The 12,255-nt window shown below is 44.7% G+C and overlaps 1 protein-coding gene across 4 annotated transcripts in view; it reads right to left on the bottom strand.

Moving 5' to 3' along the window:
- The window catches only part of GPM6B (glycoprotein M6B), a 106,479-nt gene extending 94,276 nt beyond the window's left edge, over window positions 1–12,203 (bottom strand). Inside the window, exons 1-3 of one of the 4 annotated variants that reach the window (XM_086880058.1) lie at window positions 6,259–6,444; window positions 4,134–4,265; window positions 2,059–2,152 (exon numbers count right to left, since the gene is read on the bottom strand). In XM_086880058.1, coding sequence (XP_086736184.1) covers window positions 2,059–2,113 — 55 coding nt within the window. In that variant the 5' untranslated portion in view covers window positions 2,114–2,152; window positions 4,134–4,265; window positions 6,259–6,444. Of the gene's footprint in view, window positions 1–2,058; window positions 2,153–4,133; window positions 4,266–6,258; window positions 6,445–11,958 lie in introns of those variants that run through there. The other 3 variants (XM_086880057.1, XM_086880060.1, XM_086880056.1) reach the window with 3 other exon arrangements.
- Between the last annotated feature and the right edge of the window lie 52 nt (window positions 12,204–12,255).

Raw genomic sequence — 12,255 nt, 5'->3', positions numbered from 1 at the left:
CTGTTACATTTGAAGAACGCAATTTCTGTTGTATTTCATTAATAAAACAAACAAACATATAAAACAACAAACAACAAAAATACACCAGGAGGAAAAAAAAAGCTTGTCTTCTTTCACACTCAGTCCAGAAAGGCCATATGAGCACCCTCCTCAAAAACCCTTGCAGAAAGGATCACAGATGTCCAAGCCATGGCCTACACTTTGTCCTGCAGCCACAAAATCTCCTGATCATTCTAGTCTCCCACAGAAGGGACACTGACAGTGAGTACACAGCTAAGAAGTTCTGGAATCCTGATCTCCTCCTCTCAAGCTTCATGTTTTGTATCATCAACTTCAGTGCTTAAGAGAAACACAGCTGCCTTGGCAGGTCATGCTGAAGGAAGAAAGGCAGTTTCCAAGACAGTAAGTGCAAAAGCTCCTTAAAGCCATGATGACCTTAGGGGAAGGATCTTAAAGGAATTGCCAGTATATCCTAGCAGGAAGCACTGGCACAGTACATACCAAGTGCTGTGGAAGGCCTGAGATGCAGGCTGTCACCAGGGTGCTCTTCCCGGCTGTCCCCTTCAGGACATAGCAGGGCACACAACAGCTGCCAAGCCTGATGGCTTTAAGTGTCACAGTTCCATCTTCTGTGTCTGCCACAGGAGAGCACAGGTTACTGCTACAAGTCCACTCATGATGAGAAAGTCATCTGAGTGCATAAAATGTCTCTGGCAATACTGAATGTCTCTGGGACCACATGCAAAGGCTCAGGATAAATTCAATTTTGGGATACTGCTGTGATATCAGTGATTTAGCCTGACACAAGAAAATAGTATTAAAATGGCAAACAAAGGCAAGCTTAACAAGGCTAAGTGTAAGGTCCTGCACCTGAGTCAGGGCAATCTCAACCATGCATACAGGCCAGACGATGAGTGGATTGAAAGCAGCTCTGCCAAGAATGACCTGAGGTGCTGGTGGATGAAAAATTGACTTTGAACCAGCAGTGTGCACTTGCAGCCCAGAAAGTCAACTGTACTCTGGGCTGAATCAAGAGCAGCATGGCCAGCAGGTTGAGGAAGGTAATTCTGCCCCTCTAGTCTGCCAGTGTGATACCCCACCTGGAGCACTGCATCCAGCCCTGGGGTCCAGCACCCTCAGCACAGGATGGACATCAACCTTCTAGAGCAGGTCCCAAGGAGGTTACAAAGATTATCAGAGGGCTGGAGCACCTCTCCTATGAAGACAGGCTGAGAGAGGTTGTTCAGTTAGGATAAGAGAATGTCTGGGGAGACCTTGTAGCACCTTCTAGTATCTGAAAGGAGCCTACAAAAAAGATGCAGAGGGACTTTTACCAAGGAGTGTAGTGATAGGACATGGGGCAATGCTTTAAACTGAGAAGAGGGCAGATTCAGAATAGATAACTAGGATGAAATTCTTTACTGTGTGGGTGGTGAGACTCTGTAACAAGATTCCCAAGGAAATCGTGGAAGCTCCATCCCTCGAAATGTTCAATGCCAGGCTGGATGGAGCTATGGTCTCGTGGAAGGTGTCCCTGCCCATGGCAGGGGAGTTGGAACTGGATACTTGTTAAGGCACCTTCCAATCCAAACCATTCTACAATTCCATGATTTTTCTCCTATGTTTAAACTTAGATAGGGAGAATAAATGTTTCTCCACAGAGATCTAAGAACCACGTGCAAATGCAAAGCACAAGTGTCAGAGCAATGAAACATATGTAACAAAAAGCTTGACATATTTTCTGAGTAAGGCAATAGAAAACACTTTATTTACAAGGTACAGGAGCCAACATAAGGGATGTTTCACACATGCAGAAGACAGACTACTGACCATGTGGGAAGTGGGCACAGCAGTCACGCTCACAAACACATATGGAAGGAAAAAGGCATGCTTCCCTCCTACTAATATCTACCAGTCTCTTCCCTAAAAAAACAAGGGTTTTAAGGATCAAGTATTTTTAAAAGGATTACAGTAGATAACTTAAACAAGCATGATGGTATTTTCTGAATTGATAATCTTATATGATGGGAAAGAGCAAGGAGTGCTTTGGGAACTCACATTTTGGCTGGAGAACTGCTTTTCCCCTTCTGTGTCTTCTTATGAAGTCCACCATCCTGTTCTAGGAAGGGCATTCCCCAGTATAGTACTCTCACTAAAAAGAAAACAATAAGCCACTCCCCTCCTCCCACCTCTGGTGGGAGACAAAAGGCAGAGATTATGGGTTGAGGTAAGAACAAGTTACTGAAAACAGTGAGGAGATAAGAAAATTAACAGTACCAGTAACAACACTAAGAAGAAAAAGTATATAAAAAGAGGGTGATTTACAGGCAAATATGATCACCAAGCCGGGGACAGTGAAAAACTATGGCAGACACGCTCCATATGCCACGCTTCCCCCACGCCATGCCCACGTTCCTCCCAGGTGTCCCTTACTTCCATCACTGGCAGTGATGTGGGTGGTACAGAATAGCAACCCAGATACACTCACAAGGCTCCAGACTCTGCCCCCTCATGGCTACTGTACAAGAAAATACTGTCCTGGCCAAAACCAGGACATCCTCATCAGTCTCTTTTCAGGAGTTCTGCACAGGAAGCCCAGTTAGCAGGCCAGAGGAACAACTAATGAACAAAGACACTACACTTCCAAGTAACTGGCAGGGTTTCTTTGGGGTTTTTTTCAACAGAAGCTCAGGTACTGTTTCCATTCTCATCCCTTGGTTAAACCCTAACAACTCTGTGACAAACAAGGAACATTTCTATTTTTCTAACCACTCTGAACATAATTCTTTCTAAGAGGGTAAGTAATCTTCAGAAAGTAGATTGTCATCCTAAAGCCATCTTACTGACCAATTTTGCAGGTATCTCTACAGACAAAAAATACCAGTGCTATCTAAGATTAACTAATCAAACATGAAACAAAGTATTTTTATCAACTAAATGTGTTTTTGCAAGAGGGAGAAGGAACTAGTGCTGACTGCAACTACCCTGGCATTTTCCTGAACCTTTTTTCTTTGCATGTTCTTATAAGAACAGAAGACTCAGTGTGCAGTAATTAACACAGTTATATGTCAGGTTTTAACAGCAGCTGGGACATTTCCATTAGCCTTGGCAATAACACTTAATCTTCCACATGTGCCATGCCTTTTTGTTACTGTGGAAATAGAAATCTAAGACTCTAACCTCCCTCCAGTAAAGCACTTAATTTTGCTTTAAGGAAGTGTCTCCTGACCTTCTGTTTATTTAAAGCTGTTTCTTTTAAAGTCTCTCTGGTTTTCTGTCTCTAAGAGAGGTACATCACTTACTTGGAAGTACAAGTCACAGTCACAGCTGCACTTGAATCTCATGTGTGCAAAACCAGCAAGCGCTTGTAGACGTCACATCATGGAGAAAGTGTTCAGCGGAGGATCAAATGCCAACAGGAATAAGGGGGGCAGGGAACTATCTACCCACACACCCCTGCCCAAAAAAAACTAGTGGAAAACAGCCTAGAGGGAGGGAAGGACAAGGTTTGACCAAGATATCCAGTACTTCCTCTCTGTGAGGATAATGGAAAGAGCCTAAACCATTCTGGACAAGCTAGAAAGCTGATGGTAATGGGAAAACATTTAGCAGATTTTATGATGACAGCCATAGGAAACATAAAAAAAAATCCAGAAATAAAGTTTTACAGGAATATAAAATAATTTTAATGAAATCTGCAGACTTCAAGGATGAAATCAATTGAGTCTTGACTCACACTGCTACCTCATTTGTGTTTTGTTTCAGTTTCACCCCCTCCTTGAATACCTACCTTCAGTCTGCCAGTTACTTTAAATCAGCCTTTTCTGAGTCTTTTTACTCCTTCCTTGTTCTTTTTTCTTTTTTTCCTTTCCTGAGGTTTCCACCGAGGAATAAGAGGAATTTAGTATGTGATAGATTACAACAATTTCTCAAGCATGGTGTTGCAAGAATATCAGAGGCAGATAACACAAAAAATGTCAAAGAATTTCAGGAGAAGGCTAAAGATAAATTATCTATTGTAGACTTCTCATAGATAAAGTTGGAGGAGAAAAACAGGTATTTTCAAACTGTTTAAAAATAATTTAAAGAGCGAAACAAAAAATTGCAGGCTAAGCCCAGCAAAAATTACTTACCTGGCTATTTTTCATTCCACATCATTATTTCTTTAAGTCTCCAGACATAATCTGAATAGGGGGATTTTCATCAGACAATTACCAAGCACAAGAAATCACCATTTCAATTTCAGCACAGAATGGGAGAAACATCTATGAAGTGAAGATATACATTGCATGAGGGAAATAATTACTAATACGGGCTCCATCAGTCACACATAGCAAAGCCCCCTCTGCACTGCATTCCTCGCATTAGCTTATGCAAAACTTTGGCTCAATGTAACTGTTATCAGCTTTAGTACCTAATAACTTCACTGGCTGGAGAGCAGGCAGTAACAGACCATGTACTGGATTCTGTTACATTCCCTTGACATGGCATGACAAATATCTCAGAGATTTCAAGGCTTTTGTACCTGTGCCCATCACAGAGCGTGAGCAGATGTTACATGAAGTGTTCTTGTTTTTACACCTTGCAAGTTGTGGGTTCTCCACAGATGTGCTGGAGCAAATCCCAGTGCTTGCACCAAAAGAACTCCAAATACTCCCACTAGACATCTCTATTTCCTCATGACTTTTTTTTAACGCACGCCTAAACAGCTCAAGAAAAGCATTTCATTTCCCACAAGGGAAGTTCCATGTGGCAAACTTATTTTCAGCTGTATGCTTAACAAATACAAAATCTCATTTTATGCTTTTGTTTGGGAAAGTGCATGACATTTATGTCAACACGGTTTTGGTAACAAAAGCCTAAGTTTAGACAAAAGTAGCAATCACTTAAAATCGTCCAAAAGTTTTTCCTTCAAAAAAATAAAACAAAGAAAAAAGAAAACTATGAGATACAGAAAACACAGAGAACAAGAAAATTAAAACTACTTTAGTAAAGAATTTATGAAAAGGTATTCAAGATCCAGTCAGTGCTCTGCACTAGCTCAGATTTGCACAGTGTTTTTTGGCATTGTGTGTGCCAAGGACTCCATTCCAGAAATCCTTACAGAAAATTGCAGAACCGCGAACTTCAGAAATTTTAAAAAGAAGTCTAAGTTGATGAAAGCACTGTCTTATGCCATGAAACATTTGTGTCCATCAGAAAACACATATGAACCCACGAAATTTAAAAAAAAAAAAAAAAAAAAAAGTGTGAAATGACTCTTGAGGAGATAGCTAAGACCCAAGAGCAGCCACACAGCCAAGGGGGCTCCTACAGGGTGTCTGCAGGTGACTGTAGAGAGCTCACCTGCACCCAGCAGCTTCACTGACACATACTCAGCATTAGGACTGAGAAGCCTCAATGGATTTGTTAGCATGCAAGCTGGCAAAAACACAGACTAAAGGGTGAACCCAGACACTGGAGAGTCCCAGCCATGCCTTGCTTGCAGCATGAGGGAGTCAGATTCCTTCCCACTTGGCCATCAGTGACAAGGCTCCACTGCTCCAGCTCAGCAAAACAACCAATAAGTATCCATTTCCAATATTGAGAAAACCAGTGCACTACCCAAAACAGAATCCTCCTCTGGCTGAACTCCCATCATTTACTGTGGGTTTGGATCTCCCCACCGGCTGCATTGTTAACACGAGGCGTCCTGTCTGTTTATCCACAAACCAGCACCTGGAAGGCAAGCCAGCTGCTTCCTTACTCCTTCCTGCACAAGTTTTGTGTGCCTTCAGTGTTTGCCTTCAGTGCAATCCAACTCTGATTTATGTATGGTTTACACCAGGGCAATTCTTGTATTTCCATTGCCACTGAAGGAGCGTATTCAAAGACAAGAGCTTTAGGCTGCAATATGCAACAATTGCTCTATACATTTAACTGACATTCAAAAAACCCCAAACAAAATTATGAAAGCTGTATCTTATACTGGATACTTCAAATGAGTTCAAGAAGTCCAGTCTTGCTCATGACCCAGGTCCCAGCTATTTCTGAGCCACAGTCCTTTTCAACATCTGGCCCCAGGCAAAAAAAAAAAAAAAAAAAAAAGTAAAAAAAAAAAAAGTATCCCAAATATTAAAGTACAAACACATTTCTGAAAGCCCTTTTCTGTATATGTAACTTTAGGCTAAAATTTCCAAGTGTGACATGTGCACAACTATCAAAGAATAAAGCAAACACACTCAAAAGTGATGCAGAGAAAAGCACTGAGGTTTGTACCTATCAATAGCTCTGTGGCTGGCACATCCTTCTGTTAATGAAACATAAACTCCATTCACATTTTGAAATTTACTGCTAGTCAAAGAGCTCCAAAACCAGGGAGAACAAAAGACGTTGAATTCTCATAGTTCTTTGTGTTGCTCGTAAATTTTTCCCAAGCCACAACTAGCAGGCAAGTTTTTGAGCCTAAAACCCAAGAGACAAATAATTATGGAGAGGAAGACTGCCAAAGCACCACGACAGAGCAGCAATAGAAAGCAACAAACAGCTAAGAATTAAGTGGTGCATAGGATGCTACCTCTTTGTTACACTGAATGGTGACATCTCCACTGATGCCCACTTGTCTCTATGGGGGTGGTGACAGGGTTTTGACTGGCACAGCCACCCCTGCACCAAAGCTGTCTCAAGTTCACACCTGCCTGCAGAATAATGGCTGGGAAGGGATCAGGAGATGTGGCTTCCTCTCTGGGTACTGTCAAGCCAAGTTTGCTTTCTTTGGGCCACAAGCTACATGACCTGGAAGAAGCCAGCTTGTGAGATGGATGTGATGGGCTCTGTTTTGCGCTTTGACCACTGTGGGTATTGACCCAGTAATCCTCCCCACACAGGACTCTGCACCTGTACAGAGAGAGGCTTGCAGGCTCAGCTGGGACCCAGCACTTTGATACAATCATCTTTGATGTGCCGCACGAGAACTAACCTATCTTTCCTTACATTTGCTCACACCAATGCAAACCCAGAGGCACTTGTACATAAATGGATTTTAAGGAGCCAGCCAAAAGAACAGAAAGAATCTTGATTTCTCTCAAACCAGTGCAGCCACAACCATGCATAAGCGAACCCTGGAAAATGAGCTCCCAAATGTCCCACCACATGCCTCACCAGACCGGAACCCCAGTGCCAGTGTGGGTTGCCATGTGCTCCATCATCTTCCACTACATTAACAGTGTGGGGCCATGAAGAGGGTGAATTTTTTACAGGTGGGCTCGAGGAAGGCAGCTCCCGTGGCTCTGTGCGAGCTCTCGGCACCCCAGCGAACGGTGCGAGGGGCGCCCAGAGGAGCTCTGCTACCTGGGCAGGTGCAGGGCAGACACTCATGAGGACCAGGTGTGTGCATGTCTGAGGAAAGGCAAAGGGCACACATGGCTGGGGTGCCTGTGGGGAGGTCAAACAGAAGAGAAATCCATCAGTGAGAAGAGCCGCCGTTGTGGAGAGTGAGGCAACGCAACAACACACAGCAGTTTCCTCAGCAAATGCTTCACTTCAGTGAAATTTCACTGTTCTCCCACTTTTGAAAAGACAACATCACATTTCTATCCAAAAACTATCAGTGGAAATAGAATAAGAGGAGTTATTTTGCATCTGGTTTCAACAACTTTGTGTCTCTGAGAAGAGAGAAATCCTCACTAATGAATTGCTCAATGTGATACTGCTGTATGAAGGAAAAAAAGAGATAACTGGAAGTGGGCTTCACTGGGTTTGGTTTCAAATTTTCTTTCACCTTATCCTGAAACGGACTCTGGACTTATTTTTTTAGATAAAGACTTTAGATATTACTAAATATTGTTCAGAGAAGTTGTCCCTGAATGCTCCTTCCCTGGAAGTGTTCAAGGTCAGGTTAGGCAGGGCTTTGAGCAAGTGAAAAGACATCCCTGCACATAGCAGAGGGGTTAGATTATTGATCTTTAAAGGTCAAAACAAAATATTACATGATAAGAAAACACCTGGAGACTTCAACTGGTTTTAAAAATTGTATAAATATTCTGAAAAAGACATGCAATCAGGCACTGACAGTTCAGACCTGCCAGAGAGGCAATCTATCATCCACTATGTATTTCTGATATGTAACAATTCAAGATCTAGAAAAGATAGAATTAACACACAGGACAGAAGATATCCCATATTACAGAACCACACACTTAAAGAGAGGATGAGGAAGAACCTGTAAATATAGTGAAAACACAAATTGTTTAAGATACCAGGAATGTCTGAAATGCACAACATTTTGTCCTCCACCTCCTTCTCAGACAAGAAGGATTACAGTGAGAAGGCAAATGAAATACCCAGCACAAACAGGTGCTGCAGAGATAGAGGAAGGGCAGCAGTATAAAATTTTGTATTTCACAGGTCTTATGAGAAGATAAATTGAATATTAGTTTCTTTTCTTTTAATAGGGTTAAATATGTTTAAGAGGTGTACAATTAAAGAAAATATGGACTGTAACACTTGAAAATTGAAATCCAGACATCCTTAGTGACCAAAGCTAATCCGATTTTACTATTAATGTTAGACACAAAAGATTTCAGCTCCTACCTGAATGAAGTGTACAGCTGAATAGAAAGAAAGAATTATTCTCTTTCAGGATTCACCCACAGCTGTTTATAAGAAGAAAGCTTGGTTTAGGGAATATTTGAACCTACTTCAGACACACTTCATCTAAAAGCAAGGACCATTTCTCTGGATGGCAACAGCCCCTAAGCTGGAACTCCTGAAGATAATGCCTACAAGAAAGGAATGGTCTGCTCCGGGATGCAGGCAGGAACTACATGTACACAGAAGCAAGTTCTGCTGATGGAGCTGGATGTGCTGGAAAAGGTGTGAAGGACAGGAGATGGCCCCAGTGTGACTCCTCTGGGAATTCCCAGGCCTTTAGTCTCCACACGGCAGCAGTTCCTGCACTGGGGCTTCAGAGAAATGGGACTAGAACCCACATAAAGACAGGCATCATTTCATCCTCTGTTTGCAGACAATTTTCTCCTCAGTATTTCTTTCCAAAAATCCCACCAACTCAAATATAACATATGTACCCACCGCTATTTTTTTTTTTAATAAAAAGCAACAGTTTGGAAAGTACAAAGAAGAAAAGGTGTAAAATTACAAAAACACACAGTTCCCAAGAAATGACATTGTATCTTGCTTTTCAAACTTCTAGGAACCAAAACTTTTCACTTTTTTTTTGTTGTTGTTCATTTTGTAAAATAACAGCCCCCCTCCCCACTTTCTAAGTGAAACACTATGTTTTAGAGAGTGTGTGCCACAATGTAAGATGCCTGTGGGTGGGACGTCTCACAGGAGATACACAAAGCAAAGCACTGGTCATTACTGAGGACCTTCCATCCAGCCCGTGCAAACCCTAGCTGGTGTTGAAAATAGGATGCCCAATTTTCAGAAGTGCTGAGGAAGTCAAAAGCCCAAAGAACAATGGCTGCATAGGGCTCTCAGCCTCCAAAAAGGGAAACAAAAACCAGCCTGGGTAAGCCAGTCCTACACAAAAGTTTAGTGTGAGCAAGGACAACTCAAACTGTCTTAATGAGAAGCAGTCTAACACACCCTTGCCATCAGATGAAGAAGCTCAGTAACAGCACTGGGGCTCCACACAAGGACTGGTGAGACAATCGCATCAGCCTCAGTCTACCTAATGCCAAGGCAACAGTTATGCAATGACAGAAACAAAACGTTGTATTCATGGGGGACCGGACTGCCAGCTGACAAAGGCTTCTTTTTGAAGTACTTCATATGAAATTTCTGCTCCAAGTCCCCTCTCCTGACTGATCAAACTGCCATTAACTCAGACACAGCTTGGTCATCCAACAATGCTTCTAAGCAAAGAACTCGGTAGACCTTGGAATTTTGTGTTGTCATTATCATCATTATGAGCAAAATGTTCAAGAAAAGTTTTCTTGTCTTCACTCCCCTTTTCCCAACTGCTACATTCAGGACAACACATTCTATATGGACATAAATTATGTATTTCACACACTGTTGCAGACCCACAATGTGCAAGACTAACTTCAGTGCTTTTCTAAGATTTTAGTACTGAAATTAAGATGGCCTTCTCCTTAAGGTGAATCACTGATGAAGATTTAAAGCAGTGTCTTGATTTCAAACTGCCAGCAACTTAATTCACTGAAGGAAAACCATTTTCACACACTTAGCAGCAAAGACATTTAAGAACAATTTCACATGGAAATCAATACTTTCAAGAAGACAGTAAAAACATTTCTTTCTTTCTATCCCTCTTCCTTTCCCATTCCAAGATTTATCAACCCATTTATTAATCCTATGGGACATCAACCCATGCCAGTAAAAGTGTAAGTTAAGAGGAAGATACAGACAAGTAAGATACAGACAAGAGGAGAGGCTGCACATTTTTCAGCTTCATTTAATATCAAAAGTTCACACAGGAAAAGAATAATCTAAAAAATGAGTATCAGAATATGAACACAAAAAATAAGCTTCTTGATGCTGCTAATACAGCTTGTTGGTTTGTTTCAACCACCAGAGCTGCTGAGGCTACAGAAATCAGTACTTTACTGTGCACTAAAGGGGGTGCAGAAAACTTACAAAAAGATTAGTAAAAAGACACTAATACTAGAGGAGTCTGATCTCTACTAAGCTAGGGAACAAAACACTTAATAAGCATTTAGAAATTAGGGAATTAGGTGATGCGAATTAATTTAACAAAGTAGCAACCATAGGAATTCTGTCAGCTTCCTTTAGCTTTGGCTGAGTAATTAATTTTTTTTCTTCTTAATTAAAACCAGAGAGTGTGCCAGCATCAGTATGTGCATATTAACACTCGGGCACGCACTGATAGCTCTGCTTTAGGAGTTGCAGCCTCTAAGCAATGATATGCCAGTGGCAAACCAGACCAAAGATTCTGTATTTTTCTATCTTTTCTTTTTCCAAACCTCCTAATTTTCATTACTGCTTAATTAATTCGGATGTATTGTTGGTTGAAAGAGAGCTCGCGGGAAGCAGCCCATGTACTAAAAGTCCCATGCTGAAAGGATGGGCATGCTGAAGGTGGGTGCTGGCTGCCGACCCATGTGCACTACGAATCTCTCCCTCCCTAGGGCCCTACTTCTGCTCCTGTTCACACACTCACGCAAGCGCTACCCTCCCCATAAGTTTGGGAGCAGAAGTCACAACTTTCCACCCACACCCACCTCCCTCCACCGCTGCAGAGCGAACAGCGCACCGCGTTATCCCAATGGCCCGCAGGACTCCCTAGCGCTCACACCTAAATCCATCACGCCTGCTACACGGCAGTACTCGGCGCTGCCCATCTCCAGAGGCACCTCCACTCTCCTCCCCGTGTCCCGAGGCTATCCCCCCTCTCCCGACCGAGCTTCCCACCGCGGCGAAAGCTGACCCGCACCTCTGGGGACGCGGCTCTGCTGAGGAGGGGCTGCGCGCCCCCGCCCCGTACCCTGAGGGGAAGCCGGGCGAGACCGAGCGAGTCCCCAGCGCCGGGCGGCGGCACCGAGCCCCGCGGAGAGCCCCGGGGCCACCCCTGAGCCCCGAGTGCTCCTCTTCCTCGGCTTTTGAGGGATGGACCGCGGGATGGACAACCGCCTCCGAAACTACGTTCCGCATTACTGTTATCATCATCACCATCCACATCAATGATTTATTTCCAGAGGAAGGGAGCGCTCTGCAGCTGGCGAGCACGGTCCCGTTGTCCCGCCGGACAGGGTGTCCCTGTGCCCGCTCCCGCTCCCTGCGCGGAGTTTCTGAGGCAGCGGCGCCGAGCGAGGCGGGCGGAGGGGCGGCCGCTCCCCCTCCCCGCGCTGCCGGGGCGCTCAACAGGCGGCTGCCGCCCGCCGGGGCTGCCCCGCACCTGCCCCCGCTCCCGGCCTCCCCGCGGCTCCCCCGCGGCCCCGGGGCGCGGGCTCTGCCGCAGCCGCGCTCGCTTACCCATGGCTGGCTCGCGTGGTCGGGCGGTGCGGGGGGCGCGGGGCAGGGGCTCGCCGTGCCGGGCTGTGCCGTGCCGGGCTGTGCCGTGCCGGGCTGTGCCGTGCCGGGGTGAGCGGGCTGGCGGACAGCAGCGGCCGCAGCTGTGGCACTGGCGGGCTGGGCTGGGCTGGCCTGCGGCGGGAGCGGCGGGAGCGAGGGGCGGGAGCGCCGGCAGGGGCGGGAGCGAGGGGCGGCCCCGGCCCGGGCCGGGCGCGCGGGGCAGGGGGCACAGCGCCCCCCCGCGGCCGCCGCCGCCTG

Source organism: Cyanistes caeruleus, chromosome 3 (genome assembly GCF_971803275.1).
Source record: "Cyanistes caeruleus chromosome 3, bCyaCae1.hap1.1, whole genome shotgun sequence".
Taxonomy (NCBI): domain Eukaryota; kingdom Metazoa; phylum Chordata; class Aves; order Passeriformes; family Paridae; genus Cyanistes; species Cyanistes caeruleus.
This window is presented reverse-complemented; position numbering and strand designations above follow the sequence as displayed.